The sequence below is a fragment of the Canis lupus genome, chromosome X, assembly GCF_048164855.1.
Source record: "Canis lupus baileyi chromosome X, mCanLup2.hap1, whole genome shotgun sequence".
Classification (NCBI taxonomy): domain Eukaryota; kingdom Metazoa; phylum Chordata; class Mammalia; order Carnivora; family Canidae; genus Canis; species Canis lupus.
Genome location: NC_132876.1, coordinates 16,860,551 through 16,882,265, shown reverse-complemented (window position 1 = coordinate 16,882,265; position 21,715 = coordinate 16,860,551). Strand labels below are relative to the sequence as shown.

At 40.0% G+C, this 21,715-nt stretch overlaps 1 protein-coding gene across 1 annotated transcript in view; it reads left to right on the top strand.

Annotated features, from left to right (window-relative positions):
* Positions 1–21,715, top strand: part of ADGRG4 (adhesion G protein-coupled receptor G4) — a 100,719-nt gene that overhangs the window by 53,686 nt on the left and 25,318 nt on the right. The window contains exons 11-14 of the mRNA XM_072816075.1: positions 4,434–4,650; positions 5,751–5,913; positions 13,937–14,071; positions 19,188–19,307. Of these exons, the coding sequence (XP_072672176.1) occupies positions 4,434–4,650; positions 5,751–5,913; positions 13,937–14,071; positions 19,188–19,307 (635 nt within the window). The remainder of the gene's footprint in view (positions 1–4,433; positions 4,651–5,750; positions 5,914–13,936; positions 14,072–19,187; positions 19,308–21,715) is intronic.

Below are 21,715 nucleotides of genomic sequence, written 5' to 3'. Positions count from 1 at the left end.
TTAATTTATTCATGAGAGAGAGAGAGAGAGAGAGAGAGAGAGAGAGAGAGGAAGAGACACAGGCAGAGGGAGAAGCAGGCTCCATGCAGGGAGCCCGACGGGGGACTTGATCCCGGGTCTCCAGGACCATGCCCTGGGCTGAAGGCGGCGCTAAACCACTGAGCCACCTGGGCTGCCCACCTCCAGAGACTTTGAATGATTGTCTTTGCTAATTTTGACCAGTGTAATAGATATAGCGCTTCGTGAACTTTCCCCCAACCTCCCCTTGCAGTCCTATTCTTAAAGTACTGCCCTTCCTTATCAGTGTTTTGAAAGCGTACGTAAGTTTCCCTCATCGGATTTCAGTCTGTACATATCTTGTCAGGCATAGCTCTATCGTGTGAAGCAACCCCCCCCCCCCCCCCCCCGCCCGCCATACGACTAGTTGAAAAGTGAGGCGCAGGCATTCCAGTGCCTTGCAGGACAGGGAATTGCCTTGAGGCAGTGAACTCCTCGGACTTGTCTTCCTTGCAGAAGATGGAAATTTGAGATCCTTGCCAAGGAATATGTAGAAGAATTAGAAAAGTAAGCACAGGTCTAGATGGTTTCTAGGTCTGAAATCATGAGTCAGGACACTAGGGAGGGTTGCAACGTGAAGTGAGTGCACAACAAATTAGAGAGGTCTGTGTTTTGTGCTGACCTCCCTCCTCTGAGCGACACATTTTTCCTAGACACGATAATAGAATTTTCTCCATAGGAGAAAAAGTTAAACAACCATAACAATAGGAGGAGCATGGCACTGGGTTAGGATTTTTAGAAAATTAACTGTCAAAAGTCACTTAATTTAAAAAAATCTGCAGAGGATGAGAACAGTCGTGTGGTGGCTGTAATGTACATAACTAAAAAATAAGTGATCAGATTTATTCACTTTGGAGGAATGCTTCTCCTTGTAAGTTAGGAAGTTAATGAAAAATGAGTACAATGTCAGAGAAAGAAAATGCATTCACGTTGTAACAAGTTTTCTTTAGCTTTCAATCTTGCTGACAAGCATTAGATATCTTGGTTGGAGAAAAACTTGTCAGTTTCCCAGTTAATGCCCATTTCATGTAGCTCCTTAATATCACAGAGTTCAAAAAGGTATCTTATTTCAAAGGTCTGTGGATTCTTTGCCCAGTTTTTGTGACCTTCAAAATATTTAAGATGCATCACACTCTGATGAAGCTGTCTGGAGCTTTCCACAAAGCTGTCTCTTGTGTGTGTCCATCCCGCCGCTGGGGTAAGACTGCATGGTGGAGAGAGAACGATGTAATTCCAAGGAAGACAGGGAGAACTGGGAAGCACAGCTGTTCCAACCCTGTGGAGAAAAGGGACAAAGGCACAGATGCTGTAGTAGAAAGTGATATTTAAAAACGCCAGCTTTGGAATCAAAGAGCCCTGAGTTAGAACCTCTGTGTCATAATTTCTTATCTGTATAAAGGGAATAATATTAGTACCCATCACACAAGGCTATCGTGATGATTAAATTGGAGAATGTATGTATAATGTCTTGGGGTATCTTGTCTCCAAAATGCCCACCATCAATTCATTCCCTCCCTGACAATTAGAAGTTGAATCAGGGCTGCCTTGTGACTACTTAGCCCAGTAGAATTTGGCAGTGGTGACACTGTGCCAATTTTGGGACTAACTTTTAAGGGGACTGGAAATTTCTGCTTCCTTTCTCTTGTATGCTCTCATTTGGGATTCTTCCTCTCAGAAGCCAGACACCATGCTATAAGAAGCCTCAACAGTGGTGTGCTAGAAAATAGTTAACAACCATCTCTGCCAAAAAAGGTAATTGTGCTCCATTTGTTGATTTCCTTGGTGTAATATCCCCCTGATGGCTGAATATAAACTACAACATGCAATTACTGAGCATGAAGTTGGTAAGAGATACACAGGTACCATAGATATAAATAATTACCAAAGCATAGATTATTAAAATATAGCGGAATTATTAGGAAGTGATTATTCTTGAGTATCACCATTGTTTACCATAAAATTTATTTAATTAAAAGTTGATATAATTTAATTTTCAATAATGGTTGTGTTTAACAACCAGCTCACAAAATTCCTGAAAATTTACAATTTGTTCTGACAAGTTGATAGCAGCTGGTTCCAGTATACCACAGGCTGGATCCAGCATACCACTGAGCCTAAGCCACTGGGAGAGGCCATGTGTCAGGAACAGCCTCAATTGACCCTCAAAGGACAACAGCCTCAACTGACTGGTCCATGGGCATCAACTGCCAGCCATATGAATGAGCTGTCTCAGACTTCCAGCCCAGTCTAGTCTTCAGATGACTCTTATTCCAGCTACCATCTGATTGCAACCAGATGAGAGACTGTAAATCAGAACCACTCAGCTGAAACTGGTCAACACACAGAATCATGAGGGATAATAATGAATTCTTGTTTGAAGTTGTGATGTTTTGGGGTGGTTTGTTACACAGCTGTAGACAACTGCAATACTGACTCATAGAAATTAATAAATAACAGATAGTATTATTGTTTTGATTGCTGCAATTATTGGCAGATTAATTGAAACTACTTGAAGCAATGGGGGGGTCTATTTATTTTACAGCAAATAAGGGAGGATTGTTTTTACTGCTTTTGCTTGAGGACTTAAAATTTTTACACAATGAGTAATTTGTCCTGAATTTGACTTAAAAAACATATAACTCTACAATTACTTTTCACAATATAGTTAGTCTCCCATTGGCCTGTTGTTTACTTTCCTCCTGAGACAGCAAGGACTGCATGAAATAAAGTCACACCACTGAGGCCCAAAGAATACTCCAGGTGGGCAGCTCTGGCTCTCCGATTTACAGGAAAGCCTGAAAATTTAATGAGAGTGATAGAAAGATCTGTGAATGAGAATGCTACATTTTTCTTCCATTCCCTGTCTTATTGTTTTCTGTTTCTTTAACTGACCAGAAGATAGATGTAACAAGGACAAAATATTAATTTAGACGTAATTACAACCTTGTTCAACCTCCCTCTTTCTTCCATCTCAGTTCCTAGGGGAGGCCGTTGTTGGGCAGATTGAAGTAAATTGTTAAGGGGGGGAAATTCATAGAATTTCAGTTAAGATTGCTTAATTTACATTGACAAGGACAGAGAGTTGTTTGGGGGGGAGAGAAGGGAGAGAGAAAAAGGAAGATGTTTATGGTAATTTTTTTTTATTTTGGTAATTTATTTTGTTTTCTCAAATAGACTTGGTTATTTGTTATTTGTTTTTGGGGTTTTTTTTTAAAGATTTTATTTATGTATTCATGAGAGACACAGAGAGAGAGAAAGGCAGAGACATAAGCAGAGGGAAAAGCAGGCTCCATGCTGGAGGCCTGATGTGGGACTCGATCCTGGATTCGGGATCATGCCCTGAGCCAAAGGCAGATGCTCAACCACTGAGCCACCCAGGTGTCCCCAGACTTGGTTATTTGTAATGTAATCTGGGTTAAGTGTGTTATGAGTATAATCTCTCTCTGGACTTTTTCTCAATGCATTGTTATTTCTCTATTATTTTCCATTGTATTTTGATTACTGGACTTAAGTGTGAATGCTTTAAGCTAAGAGGGCACCACAAGGAGCTTAGCTTTATATCGCTTATATTGAACTAGAATCTAACTTGTGTTGTATTAATTTAACAAATACTAGCACTATGGTTATGACAAACAGTTCTTTTGTTTTAGAGATGCATACTAAAGTATTTATGGATGAAATTATATGTCTGGGATTTGCTTTAAAATATTCTGGGGTTGGGGGAAGGTGGGTGAGAGTGTAGATAAAATAAGATTAGCTCTTCATTGACACTTGTTGAAGCTAGGTGATTCATAGGTACATGGGGACTCATTATACTATTCTTTCTACTTTTGTGCATGTTTGAAAATTTCCATAATAAAAAGTGAAGAAAAAAGTGGGCGAGTTAATATCTATTGTTCTTACTCTCTCTAAAAAAATCTAAATTAAGATGCTCTTTATTATATGTGGTCCATATTTGCTTTTTTTCCCCGTGGTTGCTGGTTCTTGACAGACAAATATCATCACCACCCTTGATTATGAAAACACAGACTGAGTGTTTGCTGATATTTTAGTACAGGTGGGATCTACTTAACTCAATCCAATACTCAAAAGTCTTAACTTAATTAGAATCTAATTGCAAGATGATCTTCAGTGACAAAAAGGTTTCCCTGGTGTATTTTAAAAAGGATTTAATGAATAAAAACTTGACTTATGTGCTATTTTCTGGGACTTGCCTATTGTAGAAATTGAAGTCCAGCATTTTTTTACTGTAAATTTTGCTGCCTGGGTAGATATTTGCATTTGACTGTCTTTACTTTTTAAAGGGAAGGAAGTAGACCAGCATGGCCTCAAACTAAGTATAATGCAGGTTTTCTATTACAATTTTCTTTCCCCAGAGAATGCAGATGATGTTGCAGAGCACATTTTAAATTTAATAAATGAATCCCCTCTTCTGGATGAAGAAGAAACAAAGATTATTGTTTCTAAAGTATCTGATGTTTCACAATGTAATGAGATAAGTATGAATCTAACCCAGGTTATATTACAAATAATCAATGCTATTTTGGGAAAGCAAAACAATTCAGCATCTGATCTGCATGAAGTAAGAAATGAGTAAGTACTAATACTTTGATAAAATAAGTTATTTCATAACATGTATAATATTTGTTATTCATTCCTTTGCATACAGTCCACCAAATTTTCAAGGTCAGGTGGCTATGCATAGAAAGCTGAGTTATTACAATGCAATGAGGTCATCCACTCAAATCTCAATTGTGAAGAATGCATCACAAAATTCTTTTTTTTAAGATTTTATTTATTTATTCATGAGAGACACACACAGAGGGAGAGGCAGAGACACAGGCAGAGGGAGAAGCAGGCTCCATGCCGGGAGCCCGATGTGGGACTCGATCCCGGGACTCCAGGATCACGCCCTGGGCCAAAGGCAGGTGCTAAACCGCTGAGCCACCCAGGGATCCCTGGTCCCCCAATTTCTATAAAATGCATCCACCCCGTGCTCAAGCAAAAAGCTTGGGAATAGTAAGTCACCTCATAGCCAACCAAAAATCAAGTCTTGTAGGAGACATTGGATGTGATATTTTTAATCCCTGGAATATTCCTGGAACCCATCTACTTGTGTCCATCCCCACCATCACCACCACCCTAGTCCCCAGCCTCATACCTCTCAGCTGACCTACAGTAACCTCATAATTGGGCTCCTTCCCCTCTATGGTTGCTTCTCTATGGTCTTTCTTCTATATGGCAGCCAGAAGGATCTTTTAATGCACATATCAGATCATGTCATTCCTTTGCTTTTAAAGCCCCTCAGTGGTTTCTGTTACACATAGAATAAAATCCAAATTTCTTGGCCTATGGGGCCATGCAGGATCTGGCTTTATATATAACAATGTCATTTAATCTTGAGAACCACCTTGTGAGAGGAGTGCTAGTAGTACCTCCAGCTTGCAGGTGAAGAAACTGAAGCTCAACCACGTTATTTTATTGGCCCACGCAGTTAGAAATTAGAGGAGCTAAGATTTAGACCTCAGGTTGGCTGACTCCAAAGCCAGTGCTCTTATTTAATAATTCATAAACAATATAAAGACAGTGAATAAACCTAAAGGAAAAGTCTTACATTGAGGAAATCTCATAAGGAGAATGGGTTTTATATTAAAGCAGTAGGAGTGCTCTTTTCTCCCTGCGGTTCCTTGCAGAATTCTGAGGATAATTGAGCGTGCTGGTCACAAGATGGAGTTTTCTGGGAGGACAGCTAATCTGATGGTAGCCAGGCTGGCACTGGCCGTCCTGCGGGTGGACCACACATTTGAAGGCATGGCCTTCAGCATTCACTCTTATGAAGAAGGCACAGACCCTGAGGTGAGTCCAGCCCAGGGAACTGAGAACAAATCAGGCAAGCACTATTGCAAAACTTCTTTGGGAGAGAGAGGAGATACTTTTTAAAGATTTTAGTCTTCAAGGGACCCCTATGAAAATACAAATATCCCAGAGTAGATTCAGATAGAACCTTTTTTTTTTTTTTTTTTTTTTTAAGATAGAACCTTTAGTAGGCTAACACTTTGGTTTGAATGGTGTCCACAAGGTGTGCAATGACACCACCTTTGGCTCTATGACCCAAAATCATCTCACGTTACTTTATTATTAGCTACCATTTCTGGAGTACTTATTATATGTTGGAGCACTGAGCTATGGTCTGTACAGATAAGGAGATAGAGCAGTCAAGTAACATGCTCAAGGACACATAGCCTAATGGCTGAGCCAAGATTCAACCTATGCCTGGCTTTAAAGTCTGGGCCCTTTCCATCACACCACAATCCCCACAGCTACTACCTCCACTGGCAACCACTGTTCTGATATTTTCCACCATAGTTTTGCCTGTTCTAGAACTTTGTATAAATGGAATTATATAATATGTACTGTCTCATATAAGATTGCTTTCATGCAGCATTCTTTTGTTTCTATAGTTTATTCTTTTTTATTGCTGAATAAAATTCCATTGTATGGATTTACCAAAGATTATTTGTCTAGTCTCCTGTTGATGGCCATGGGGTTGTTTCCAGTTTTTGGCTATCATGAGCAATAAATACTGCATTGAACATTCATATAAACGTCTCTATGTGGATATATATTTTCATATATCTTGAGTAAATACCTAGGAATGGGATTGCTGTCTCATAAGATATAAGTTTAAATCTGTAAGAACCTTTCAGGTTGTTTTCTAAAGTGGATTGTGGAGTGATTTTTCTTTTTAAAAAAATCAAAGTATAGGATGCCTGGGTGGCTCAGTTGGTTAAGTATCTGCCTTTGGCTTGGGTCATGGTCCCAGGGTCTAGCATCAAGTCTCACGTTGGGCTCTCTGCTCAGTGGGGAACCTGCTTCTCCTTCTCCCTCTGCCTGCCACTCTGCCTGCTTATGCTCTATCTCTCTGTCAAATAAATAAATAAATAAATAAATAAATAAATAAATATCTTTTAAAAATTAAAAAAAGGGATCCCTGGGTGGCGCAGCAGTTTGGCGCCTGCCTTTGGCCCAGGGCGCGATCCTGGAGACCTGGGATCGAATCCCACATCAGGCTCCCGGTGCATGGAGCCTGCTTCTCCCTCTGCCTGTGTCTCTGCCTCTCTCTCTCTCTCTGTGACTATCATAAATAAATTAAAAAAATTTAGAAAAAAAATAAATAAAAAAATAAAAATTAAAAAAATAAAATCAAAGTACAGTTGACACACAGTGCTGCATTAGTTTGATTTTTCTTTTCTTTTTTTTTTAGTTTGATTTTTCATTTTTGTATTAACCATTTGGGTATTTTCTTCAGTGATATATCTGTTAAAATCTTTTGCCCACTTTTAAATTGGATTGTTTGTCTTCTTATTGAGTTGTAGGTATTTTTTTTTATATTCTGGATACAAGGCATTTATCAGATATATGTTTTGAAAGTATTTTCTCTGTGACTTGCCTATTCATTTCTCAGTGTTATCTTTTTTGTTTTGGGAGACAGGGGGGTGGGTTGGGGCAGAGAGAGAAGGTGAGAATCTCAAGCAGACTCCATGCTGAGTGCAGAGCCCAACATAGAGCTCCACTTCCTGACCCTGAGATCATGATCTGAGGTGATGTCATGAATTGGATGCTTAACAGACTGAGCCACCCAGGCACGCCTTCAGTGGTGTCTTTCGATGAGCATAAGTTTTACCATTGATGGGGTATAATTTATCAGTTCTTTCTTTTATAAACAATCTGTGACTTGTCTAAGAAATCTTTGCCTACTAGCAGGTCATGAAAATATTCTATGCTTTCCTTTAAAAATCTATGGTTTCAGCTTTAATGGTTAGGGCTATAAACTTAATTGAATTAAATTTTATGTATGATGTGAGGAGATATAGTGTAGCATATGGTTTCAAGTTCATTTTGTTCCATATAGATACCCACTTATTCCAGCACCATTTATTCAAGACCTTTGTTTCCCAATTGGCTTGCTTTGGTGACAAAAAATCAAATACCCATGCAGATGTAGGTCTGTTTCTGAACTTTCTACTCTGTTCCATTAATTTTTTTGTAGTTGCTTATGCCATTATCATACTGTCCTGATTACTGTAGTCTTGAAATCAGGTAGTGTGAGCCCTTCAACTTTGTTCTTTTTCAATATAGCTTTGGTTATTGTAGGCCTTTCCTGTGTCCGTAATAATTTTCAAATGTGCTTATCAATGTGTGCAAAAAAGAAACATGTGAAGAGTGATTGGGGTTGAGTTGAAGCTATTGATCAATTTGGGGAGAATTGATTTCTTAGGAATATTAAGTCTTCTCATCCAGGAACATTTATTTAGGTTGATTTTAATTTCTCTTAGCAATATTTTGTACTTTATTTATTTATTTATTTATTATTTTAAGTTTTAATTTTCATTCTAGCTCATTAGCATACAGTGTTATATTAGTTTCAGGTGGACAATAATGTGATCTAGCACTTCCATACATCACCTGGTGCTCATCACAAGTGTACTTACTCCTAGATGATAGAGATAGACATAGATATAGAATATCAATTTTATTTTTATATTCTTGCTGCAAACAATTGTAAAATTAAATTAACAAAAATTCCATTTGCAGCAACATCAGAAAACATAAAATATTTAGGAATAAATTTATGTATTTATATCTAACATGGAGCCCAATGTGGAGCTTGGACCCATCACCATGAGATTGAGACCTGAGCTGAGATCAAGAGTTGGACAGTTAACTGAGCCACTCAGGTGTCCCTATGTTTTGTAGTTTTAAGCAGAATAGTATCAAAATGTTTTATAGTTTAAGTGGAGTAGTATCACATGTATTTTGTTAAATATGAAAATAAAGTTGATATTCTATGTCTCTATCACCTAATTTTGGATCCTATGAATTTGGTAGTTGTAGCAGTTGTTTTAGAGATTTCTTAGGACATTCTATGTAATATTATCTGGCAATAGAGACAGTTTAATGTCTTTCTTATTTTTATTCCTTTCATTTCTTTTTTTTGGCCTTTTTGATATTAGTGTTTCCCAAAAAATGCTGAATTGAAGTAGTTAAATTAACATCCTTGTCTTGTTCTTGATATCACAGAAAAAGTATTCACTATTTTACCATTACTGTGATGTTAGGCATGATTTTTGTTTTGTTTTGTTTTTAGATGCCCTTTATTTGATTGAGGAAGTTACCTTCTGTTCCTAGTTTGCTGAAAGGTTTTATTGTGAATGGTTGTCAAATTTTGTCAAATTTTTTCTGTATCTCTTGAAGCAATCATTTGGCTTCTCTCCTTTATCCTTCTAATATGGTGAATTACATTGATTTTAGGATGTTAAGCCAATCTTGCATTTCTGGGAGAAAACCTACAGGTCATGATGAATTATCTGAATTATCGTGTTTGTATAATGCTATTTTCAACCTGCTTATATTTTAAGTATTTTTACACTTATGCTCATGAAGGTTGTTGGCCTGGATTTTTTCTAATTTTATCAGGCTTTAGATGAGGGTTGTGCCAACTTTAAAAGTGAGTTAAGAAATGGTCACTGTTCTACTTTTGGAAAGCATCTGTGTGACACTGGTTTTATTCCTTTATCAGAAGCTTGATAGGGTTCACTAGGAAACTCTCTGGGTCTGGAATTTCTTTGTGGGAAGTATTTTGATAGCAAACCCAATTAATTTAATGGATGTAGAGCCATTCAGGTGTTCTGATTCATCTTGTGTCTGTTTTGGTTAATTATATTTTTCTAATGCTTTATTTGATCTAACTTGCCAAGCTCGTTGACAATAGTTGTTCATAATAGTTCCTAATTATTTCTTAACGTCTATAGGATTTATAGGGGTGGTCAGCAAAGGGTTTCTGTAAAAGGTCGTAAATAATTCAGGCTTTGTATGTCACAGGTGGTTTCTGTCTGGTGAAAATCTTTTTAAAAAGATTCTATTTATTTATTCACTAGAGACACACACCACACATACACAGAGGCAAAGACACAGGCAGAGGGAGAAGCAGGCTCCATGCGGGGACTCAATCCCAGGTCTCCAGGATCACGCTCTGGGCTGAAGGTGGCACTAAACCACTGAGCCACCCAGGCTGCCCGATTTCTTCATATTTAAAGTGCACTTCTTATAGATAGCATAGAGTTTGTGTTTCACTTTTTAATCCATCCTGAAAATCTCTGCCTTTGAATTGGAGTATATAAGTTCTTTAACATTTAATTTATTTTTTGATCTGGTTGGATTTAGGACTACCATTTTATTTTATTTTCTACTTGTCCTTTTGGTTTTTGTTCCTCTTTCCCTGATGACTTTTGGTTTATTTTAATATTTGTTACAATTGAATTTTGATTTTTATTGACTCTTTGATTTTATCTATTTGCATTATTTTCTTGATGGTTGCTCTAGAGATTACGATTTGTGTCCTAATATTTTTGCAGTCTACTTAGAGGCAACATTGCATCAATTCATGTAAAACACAAAAACTTTGGCCATACATATCCATTCACACCCTCTATATTTTATGTTATAGTTGTCATATATATTATATCTAAGATTAGAAACCCCATAAGATGATGTTATCATTATTATTTTAAAGAGCCTTATGAAATTGAAATAAAAAGCTTATCTTTTATATTTATGTAGATATTTATAACTTTTAATGATCTTCATTCTTATCTAAAGGTCAGAGTTCCATCTGGTAATATTTCCCTTCAACCTGAAGAGATTTACTTAGCATTTCTCATAGTACAGGTCTGATGGTGATGAATTTTCTTAGTTTTCATGTATCTGAGAATATCTTTCTTTTCCTTTTTTAAACGGTTTATTTACTTATTTTAGAAAGAGAGAAAGAGAGAGAGAGAGAGAGAGCACAAGCAGGGGGAAGGGCAAAGGGAGAGGGAGATGCAGATTCCCCACAGAGCATGGAGCCTGATGCAGAGCTCAGTCCCACCACCCTGAGATCATGACCTGAGCCAAAATCAAGAGTCAGATGCTTAACTGACTGAGTCATCCAGGCGCTCCTCTCTGATTGCTTTCAATCTTTTCTTTGTTTCTTTGCAGTTCAGTATTATGCGTGTAGGTGTGTTTTTCTTTGCATTTATCCTGCTTGAGGTTTGTGAGATTCTTGAATCTGTAAATTTACATCCTTTATCAAATTTGGGGAAATTTCCATCATTATTTCTTTAAATATTGCTTCTTTACCATTCCTTCTCTCCTCTCTTTTTGGGACCCTAATTACATGCATATAAGATTTTTGGACGTTACCCCACAGGTTCCTGGGGCTATGTTCATGCTTTTAATCATTTTACTAATTCTTTTGCTGATAGTATAACATCTATTGATTTCTCTTCAAGTCCACTGACATCTGTCATCTTCATGTTACACTTGGACCCATTCAGTGGAACTAAAAATTTTTGATACTGTATTTTTGGTTCTAGAATTTCCATTTTGTCCCTTTTTTGCTTGCTTCTCTGCTGTTATTTCCTCTTTTGACATTAATTGCAAGCATATTTTCTTTTAAATACCTGAGCATGGTTCCACTAGCTGCTTAAAAATCCTTGTATGCAGATTTCAACATCTGGGTCATGGATCTGGATATTGTGAAGGTTATGTTGTGGGGATTCTGGATTCTACTATTTTCTTCAGAAAACTATTGGCTTTTGTTACACCAGGCAAATGACTCTGTTGGAATTGGACTATGGATTCCATCTCTGGGATGGTAGCTTAAAGCTCAGTTAAGTTCCTTTATCCTTAGTTGGAGTCTGTCCTGTACATTGGTGGTTCAGAGGCCAGGCAGATTTTCTTTTCTTTTCTTTTCTTTCTTTTCTTTTCTTTTCTTTTCTTTTCTTTTCTTTTCTTTTCTTTTCTTTCTTCTTTTCTTTTCTTTCTTTTCTTTTTTATTTATTTATTCATGAGTGACAGAAAGAGGCAGAGACATAGGCCAAGGGAGAAGCAGGCCCCATGCAGGGAGCCCGATGTGGGACTCGATCCCAGGTCTCCAGAATCACGCCCTGGGCTGAAGGCGGTGCTAAACTGCTGAGCCACCCAGGCTGCCAGGCAGATTTTCTACTAAGAATTTTGGTTCCTCCTGATGGGACATCTGGGTGGCTCAGTCGGTTAAGCATCGACTTTAGCTCAGGTCATGATTTCCAGATCTTGGGATGGAGCACATTCTCTCTCAAATAAATTAATTTTTTAAAAAAAGAAAGAATTTTGGCTCCTCCTCTATAGCTTTCTCTTTTCCACAATTTCCTGTCCACCTCCCCCCACCCCCACCATCACTGCCCTGGCTTTCTAGTGACATGCTGTGGTTACCTGACCTTTGTTTTATGGTTATTCATGCCACTAAGACTACAGGTTTTCTATCAGAGTTTTCAGTGTTCTTCACAACATTAGTTTCACCTTGCTATCAGGTTAAGAGTTGTAAAAACAGGTAACTCACCTTGTAATGTTATCTTTTCCCAAGTGTCTAGTCTTGTCCAGAATTGGCCTGCTTTTGTTCATTTTCTAATGCTTTTGAGTTGTGGTTATTTTCTGTAGTTGTTATAGGTAGGAGGGTCAAGTCCATTCAGAGTTACTCAGTCATGCTGGAGGCAGATGTTGGGTTCCCATTGTAGTTTGGTTACATGTGGGGTTTTCTATTATAGACTTAGGGGGAGAAGCAAGTCAACCAACCCCAATCACATTCTCAGTACCGAACTGCTTGCACGTTGAATCTAAATCATAACTTCTCCATGGTACTTCATTGCCTTAGCAGAGTTTATTTGTGCTGGCAGAAGAGCCATATGGCTTTGGGATTCACAAATAATTTTTAGAAATATTATAAACTCTCATCTCCTCTACCTCTACAGCTAGCTAGATAGTTCCTTGATAGGCCACATGGATAATGGGGAAAATGGAGGCCCAACTTACATATATCTTTGTTCAACTACATCCCAACTGTGTGACCCTAGACAAGTCACTTAACCTCTCTGAGCCACCATTTCCTGATATCATAATGAAACATACATTTCAGAGCTAATAGAGGGATTAAATGAGTGAATACATGTAAGGGTGCCCATATACCCTGAGAGAGTTCAGGTCCCAGTTTAAAGGCCCCCATTCACTTTCAAAAATGTTCTAGTGCTTATAAAATACTATTCTCAATCAAATCAACAAATTTTCCTACTAGTGAGCCTCTAACAGAATTCCTAAGGCCTTACTGCCTTGTTTCCTGCCTTACTTTTCTTTTTTTTAACGATTTTATTTATTCATGAGAGACACAGAGAGAGGCAGAGACATAGGCAGAGAGAAAAGCAGCTTCTCTGTGGGGAGCCTGATATAGGACTCAATCCCAGGACTCTGGGATCATGCTCTGAGCCAAAGGCAGATATTCAACTGCTGAGCCACCCAGGCATCCCACCCTGCCTTATTTTTCAACAAAAGCATTGCCCCATAAAATATGGGCCAATGCCTAATGCTATTGTATTGGTTTTTTGTTCCTTTTCTTTCCTCTCAGAGGTGTATGGGTGAAGGAGGACTGCTTTCAAAGACTGGCCTTTATTTCTGAAAATCATGGCAAATCATGTGACTTGTCATTTCCCTTTCCACCTCTATGCATGCCCAGATGCAAGTAGACCAGAAGGAGAGAAAGTCAGGGATAAGTTTAGGAAGAAAAAGGAGTGTGTGTGTGTGTGTGTGTGTACATGTGCACCCTGGTCACATCTTGTCTTATGATCTGAGTGAGCATGTACCTGTGTGTGTGTGCATAAAAGGTGTGGCATACCTTGTGGAACTACTTCCCAGCCTTCAGCTTTCCAGCGTGATGCTCTGAGGTTGCAGCTGGGGCTGGGGTGGGAGGTAGGGAGGGCTCCAGGCTCATGGGTGATTATTCCAGTTACTATTTCTCGGCTTGCCTTGGCAGATTTACCTGGGTGAAGTCCCTCCGGGAAGGGTTTTGGCTTCCATCTATCTGCCTCAATCACTGAGGGAGAGAATTCCTCTTAGCAGCTTGCAGACCATCTTGTTTAATTTTTTTGGCCAAACTTCACTGTTTAAGGTAAGTTCTTGCCTCTGGTGACTGCCATGAGCTGACATGTTGTGACTCATTGTAATTATGAGCTCTTGCTATTTTCATGATGTTCTGTTTATTTTAGAATATGCTCTCTGATTTATTCTGCAAGTCTCCTGGCACAACCTCTGGCCCTCAACATGATTCAACGTCTTCTTTAATGATGTTCTGCCGTTTTTAATTTTCACAGCTTCTCAGCTTTGCGACGGACCTTAAAGATCATGTGGTGACCAAATAGAGGCCTTAAGATGTTTTAAAACCAGAAAAGGACAGCAAGTTCTCCTGATGAGTGTTGTTTCAACTTCTTGGTGCTTTCCTCCTGAATCTTCCCTGGCTCCTCCAAGCCTTCATCCCCTCTCTTTTGTGCCAATTCATTCGAAGCTGAGTGGTGTCCAGTAGGACACTTGCCCTCCAGCATTTGTTGCTCTTTCCCACCATTTCCACAGAACCTTCTCCAAGGCCTCTGGTCCTCACCCATTGTTAAAACAAAGAGGCAGTATGATGTGGTGGCTATAAGCATGGATTCTGGGGCCAGACTGGCTGAATTTAAAGCTGGCTATGCCATAGTCTACCTGTGTGACCTTGGGCAGGTTACTCAGCCTCTATGGGCCTTCATTTCCTCCTATGTAGAATAGGTTAATAGTAGTACCTCACTGGGCTGTTGAAGAATGAAAGGAGTTAATACATATAAAGTGCTTAGAACATTGCCTAGCATGTAATAAGCACCAGGTACCTGTTTGCATTACTATTATTATTTGCTTATTTGGGGGCTCTGCCTAATAAAAGATTCATTTATTCGGCCCACTCTGTCCCATCTAGCTGTGGGGAAGACAGCAGTCAGAGCTAGCATGAAATGGTCGATGATCACTATTAATTGTTAAGGTTCACAGTTTATTATCTCATTTACTTATGAGAAACCTTGACTCAGAGAGTGCTGTGGTCTGAATGTCTGTGTCCCTCAGAATTCATGCATTGACACCCTAACCCTCAAGATGATGGTATTAGGAGGTGGAGGCTTTGGGAGGAGATGAGGTCATTCGAGTGGAGCCATCATAATGGGATGAGTGCCCTTATGCAAGAGGCCCCAGACAGCTTGCTTGACTTTTCCTCCATGTGAGGACATGGCAAGAAGATGCCATCTATGAATCAGAAAGCAAACCTTCACCAGAACCTGACCATGTAGGCACTCTGATCTTGGACTTCCAACCCTCAGAGCTGTGACAAATTTCTGTTACTTATAAGCCACTCAAGATGATTTTTTGTTCTAACAGCTCGAGTGAACTAAGACAAAGAAGCTAAGTGATTTTGCTCAAGGCTATACAGCTAGGAAGTGGCATAACCAGTAATCAAATCAAAGCTGTCTGACTCCATAGTTCAAGTATCTAAGAGGTCCATACATTAACAGCTATGTGTGTTTTCATTTTCTAGAGAGGCTATCCAAAGGAAGGAATTTATAATGGTCAAATATTCAGTTATTGCAGGGAGATTGCAAAGGGCCAACTTAAATATGCCACATACCACCTCAAATATAATACATTGTTTCCAGTTATATCTGCAGGATGTTTTTTTTTTCTCCTGGAGTTCCCTAGTGGCTCCCCTTTCTATGTACATTATATTTGTTCCTGTGGGTTTAGCTTAAATCCCACCCAGAAAGCCTGCCTGGAGTTCATGAGCCCCTGCTTTCATCCCCACCCCCTGCTTGCATTCTTGTCTTACATTTCCACCTAGTTTCTAGTCTGGTTTCCCTAAGTAGATTGTGGTGGATGTCATGGGTCAGGCATGTTTTATTTTCATGGCACAGGTACCTGACGTGTTTTCAGTAGATACATATTTATTAAGCCTTGTACTTAAGTGAAAATAAATTGGTTATAACTGGGACAAGACAGTGAACAAAAATTTTAACAAAAATTAAGAATGTGGTTCATAGCACTCTGACCCTTTTGGTAAACTTGAAATTTCTCTGTATCATCTGGCATGACATTATTTTTGTCTTAATTTCTCTCTTTTCTTTAGAAGGCTGTGCTGTCTCATAGAATAAAAGATAAACTTGTTTTGCATAGATTTCACACCTAATAAGTAATTTTTATTCACTAACATTTTCCATTGAAGGGGATTAAAGATATTTGCCAAAATTAGCCTACGGACGTCATAGTGCCAGATAATGGATTAGAAGTAGCCTGCCATCACATTCAGAACGGGAAGGGCCCTTGTAGCTCATAGTTACCAGTGAAGATATTGAGACTCAGAAAGGGGAAGGGACTTGCTAGAGGTGACACAATTTATTTATTCAGTCATACAGTTATTACTCAGGCAGCAAATACTTATCAAAATCCTGCTATGTGTCCTGTGTGGTGCTGGGTGATGGGGGTATAACAGTGAACAAGACAGACATAGTGTGGGCCCCTCATGTAACTTACAGTCTGGTGGAGGAGAACAGAAACCCACATATCCTAACTTTGAAGGGCATGACCTGAGCTTGGGTCCTGTGCCACTGATTGTTGGGGAGGGAATACTTATAAGTGATGCCATCCTCTAACTACCTTTTCCCCTAAGTCCCAAGTCTCATAGCCTTGCTTTCATGCTGCATCTTCCAACATCTTTTGATCAAAATCTTAACTGCTATCGCAACATACTACTTTAAAAAGTGTTGATAAGGGGCACCTGGCTGGTTTGGTCAGTGGAGTGTGCAACCCTTGATCTCAAGATTGTGAGTTCCAGTGCCACCTTGGGTGTAGAGATTGCTTAAAAACAAAATCTTTAAGAAAAAGTTGTTGATAAGACACCATTACTGGAAAACGCATACCTCCTCCTCCACCAGTGGCAGTTCTCTAGGAGAAGGACAAAGCATTAAGCAAGTACAACATGGCATAGGGGCTCTGGGAGCATAGACGAGGGCACCCATTCTTGTCTGGGAGGTCAGGAAAGGCCTAGAGAGGTGTCTGCTGAAACCCAAGGTTGAGTAGAAGCTAGGAGATGAAAAGGGGCAAGGATGGAGGAGTGCTTCAGGCAAAGGGAACAGCTTCTCTAAAAGGTCCAGAAGCAAAACAGGTAAAACTTGAGCCTTGAGCCAAAGAGTAGAAGAGTGAGAAATGACATAGCTCCTTTTTCTGCATGGCCGCCATTTTGTAAGAAAACCAGAAGACAGATTAAGTCCTGGGTGGCTGTGTGTTTCCCCTCTTTTGGCATTTCCACTCCAGAAAACTGTTATCTCTTAGACTAAGTTGAAAGGTTTGTTAGATATCACCTGGTCCACTTTTCTTCCCGTTGTCAGTGTACCAGAGAGAGGAAGAGACTTTCAAGGAACAAGAGGGCTTGGGCTAGCACTTGGTCTTTTGATAGTCAGCCAGGGCCCTTGCCACCATATTGTGTTGTAGATCCACCTCTGCATGAGGCTACCACAGGGAAAATGCTCTGGGAAGGCAGTATTGAACAAACAGGCTGGTTTTAGATAAACAGAGCTGGTCAAGAACAGGAAGTAAGTAGCTTCCTAGTGGAGCCCCAGGCTGTGTTCACAATTACCCAGTTCTCAGTGGCTTCAGGACTCAGGAATATGGGTACTTGGCATCTCCTGAAAGTGGCCCGGCAGGCTCTCCAAGGGACATCATCTGGGCTCACCTCATCTAGGCTTTCTTGGCAAGTCCTCAGAGGACTTTCTTCCCATCCCTCCTGTCTTCACCTATTGCCTCTTCATGTGTGCCCCAGCAGAGGCAGTCTCCCAGCTGCCTCGCACCCCCTGGGGCCTTGGCCTGTAGCACTTTGGCTCTGTGAATTAGCAAGGTCCACATCCCAACAGCCACATTCTTTCTTTTTTCTTTTTTTTTAATAAAATAATTTTTATTGGTGTTCAATTTACCAACATACAGAATAACACCCATTGCTTATCCCGTCAAGTGTCCCCCTCAGTGCCCGTCACCCACTCACCCCCACCCCGCCCTCCTCCCCTTCCACCACCCCTAGTTCGTTTCCCAGAGTTAGGAGTCTTTATGTTCTGTCTCCCTTTCTGATATTTCCCACACATTTCTTCTCCCTTCCCTTCTATTCTTTTTTTTTTTTTTTTTTTTTTTTTTTTTTCCTTCTATTCTTTTTCACTATTATTTATATTCCCCAAATGAATGAGAACATACACTGTTTGTCCTTCTCCAACAGCCACATTCTACTTGATCTCCTTTGAATCAACATTTATTAGGCATCCCTGCCCCATCATGCACTAGCTGTTTGATCTTTGTCCGAGCCTTACAGCCTCCCCGACCCTTGGTTTATTCGGAAAATGTCTATATTGTTTCAGGGAGGACTGAAGATAGTGCATGTGGAAATCATTTAACAATGTAACTGGCTCATTTTGGGTGTAAGACAAAGTATGTGCTGTATGTCAGGCCATGCAGGGGACATGAGGCCACAAATGCCTCTGCTCTGACCTCACAATTCATGGTCCCCTAGGGAGGAGATGATGGTCCTCAGGAACCTATTTCAAGATGGATGTTTATCAACCTGCTTCCACCTTCAGGGAGGATGAAATGGGGTGGCTTAGAACTAACCCACGATGAATTTATGTTTCTTATGAGGAGGGGCCTCTTACAAGTAAGTAAGGATAGTTTGAGGTTAGAACTAAGGTAAATTGTGAAATGTCAGGGTTCAGGGTTACGAAAGTAGGGGATAGTTTTACTTTGTTGTAGTGTGCTCCTGAGTAGCAAGTAACGACCAAGTTGTAGCAACAAAGGCTACAACTGGGTACATATATGGTTGTAGGGCTGGGATTAGTGCATTGTTCTAGCTTGGTAGAATTGAGACCTTATGTGAAGACAGGAGGTAAGCCAAATGGCCTCTAAAAACTTCTTCTCAGGGGCTCCTGGCTGGCTCAGTCAGTAGAGCACGCAACCCCTGATCTCAGGGTCATGAGTTTGAGCCCTACGCTGGGTGTGGAGTTTACTTAAAAAGAAATAAAATCTTAAAAATAAATACAAATAACATTTCTTCTCAGCTTGTGATTTGATTTTCCATATTTCTGTACTTCCTGCCATACATTAGTAATTCTGAACTGATTATTGACATGCAAGGAATTGGAAATTTAGGATTTGAACTCCTCTTCCTTATGTTTCATCCACAGACCAGAAATGTCACAAAAGCATTAAGCACCTTCGTTGTGAGTGCCAGCATTTCAGATACATCCATTCAAAACTTGGCTGAGCCAGTGGTAATCACTCTGCAGCATGTTGAAGGAAACCAGGTAACATACCCATTTTCATCTCAGAACAGGAAGGCCTCTGAACTCCTCCTTGAACTTCCTGTTAAAAATAAGGGGCTAGTTAACAGATGTGATTCCAAGACTTGAAGAAGATTGTCCCATTCTAGGCAGTAGAGGTGTGTTGTAGTTGAGACCTTCTAGAAATAATGCCATTGCTTCAAGGGGTAACTAATGGTGGGCTTCTAGCACTGTTACAGATTGGCACAGGAGTGACTAGGGCAGGTGGGTCTTTTGGTTGTCCCATCACACTAAGTGATATTTAAATTCCATTTGTTTTTGAGTGAGGCAAACAATTTAAAATAATTGAACATTTTGATCCTTTTGAATTGCCACAAAGAACATTAAAATATGTATTAATTATCACCAAAGAATTAAAACCATAGTCATATGGCATAACATACGGTATATATTACTAAATGATCAAATTTAGCTGTAATATAAGAATGAACTACTATTCCATTATTTGATGTTAATGTATGTCCAGTGTGAAGTCTTAATAGCTTCCTTCATTCCCAATATAAAAGACCATATGGTACAGCATATTTTTCACAGGTCTTAATTCTAGGAGGGAAGAAGGAAGAGTGTGAGAGGGATGTAAGAAAAAACATGTTAGAAAATGAATGAAACATGTTAGATGGCTAAGATCTCTCAGTTCCAGCAAGGGCCTTGGCTTTCCAAGCATATCCCCCAACAACCAATTTCTCATGCTTCCAGTTCCCTGGAGGTTGTAGGAGCTGGTGAGGCCCCAGGAATGCTCACTAGGCCTAGTGAGCAAGCAGCTCAACTTTGCATCCATAAGGCCGGATCTCAGCTGTGAGCCCCAAATACCAAAGTTCTGCAAAGAACACCTGCCTACATTGGACCTGCATGGACCATCCACAGCCTCCTTCTGGGCTTTACACCAAGAGGGTGTGGCAAATTCCAATGTTGCCAAATATTTATGTGTGTGTGTGTGTGTGTATACATTTAGTTTTATTGTAACAAAGCAACTTATACACCTTTTTAAAAAGATTCCATTTATTTGACAGAGAGAAAGCAAGAGAGCACAGGCAGGGCGGGGGGCAGAGGGAAAAGGATAAGCAGGTTCCTCACTGAGCAGGGACCTGATGCAGGACTCCAGGACCCTGGGATCATGACTTGAGCCACCTAGGCACCCCAACGTGTATATTTTTAACATTTAAAACAGAATCAAGTGGACCTGGGTGGTTCAAGTCGTTTAAGCATCTGCCTTCGGCTCAGGTCATGATCTCAGGGTCCTGGGATCGAGCCCCACCTTGGGGTCCCTGTTCAAGGGGGGAGTCTGCTTCTCCCTCTGCCTCTGCCCCTCTCCCTGTTCATGCTCTCTCTCTCAAATAAATAAATAAAATCTTAAAAACAAACACACAAAAACCCTGAGCATCATCTTTCCTTTCCAGTGAAATAAAATTTAGGAATAAATAGGAACAAAGTTACAATAGAGAATGTCAATTCCAAATATGATCGCACAGGTACTGCTGATTCTCCCATCGAGTGGCAGGGCTCAAATCACCATTAGGAGAGAATTTTATTTTAAAAGTGTCTTCTTGGGATCCCTGGTGGCGCAGCGGTTTGGCGCCTGCCTTTGGCCCAGGGCGTGATCCTGGAGACCCGGGATCGAATCCCACATCGGGCTCCCGGTGCATGGAGCCTGCTTCTCCCTCTGCCTGTGTCTCTGCCTCTCTCTCTCTCTCTCTCTGTAACTATCATAAATAAATAAAAATTTAAAAAAATAAAAAATAAAAAAAAATAAAAGTGTCTTCTTAAACTGCAAAGATGTCCATTAAACATCACAATTAAACATGCCAAAAGAGAAGCCATCTTGTCAAAATGCCCACTTGACCCACCCAAACATCTCAAATCCACCCTTTGCTGACCTTCTATAACCCCATTTAAAAAAATATTTAATTTATTTATTCATGAGAGACACAGAGATAGAGGCAGAGACATAGGCAGAGGGAGAAGCAGGCTCCACATGAGGACCCTGATGCAGGACTCGATCCCAGGACCCCGGGATCATGACCTGAGCCAAAGGCAGATGCTCAACCACTGAGCCACCCAAGAGCCCCCCAGAACCCCATTTTTAAGTTTTTTTCTTTTCCTTAACCAAGAGAAAGTAGACAGATGCATGTTGGTTAGTGCTAACTGTCCATATTCACATAGAGATGCAGTGTAATCTCTGAGCCTGATATCCAGAGAAAGGAGAAAAACTAAAACTCTATGCACTACTGCACAGTAGCCTTGCACCCTCCAGCTTTCAGCAGAGCTAAGGGAACAGAAGAGTTCCTTTTTTCCCCCCACAGAGTACAGTGGTATTGATTCCAGAAAGTTCTTGTTGAGACAGGAAGGAATAAAAATGAATTTGGAACAGAAAG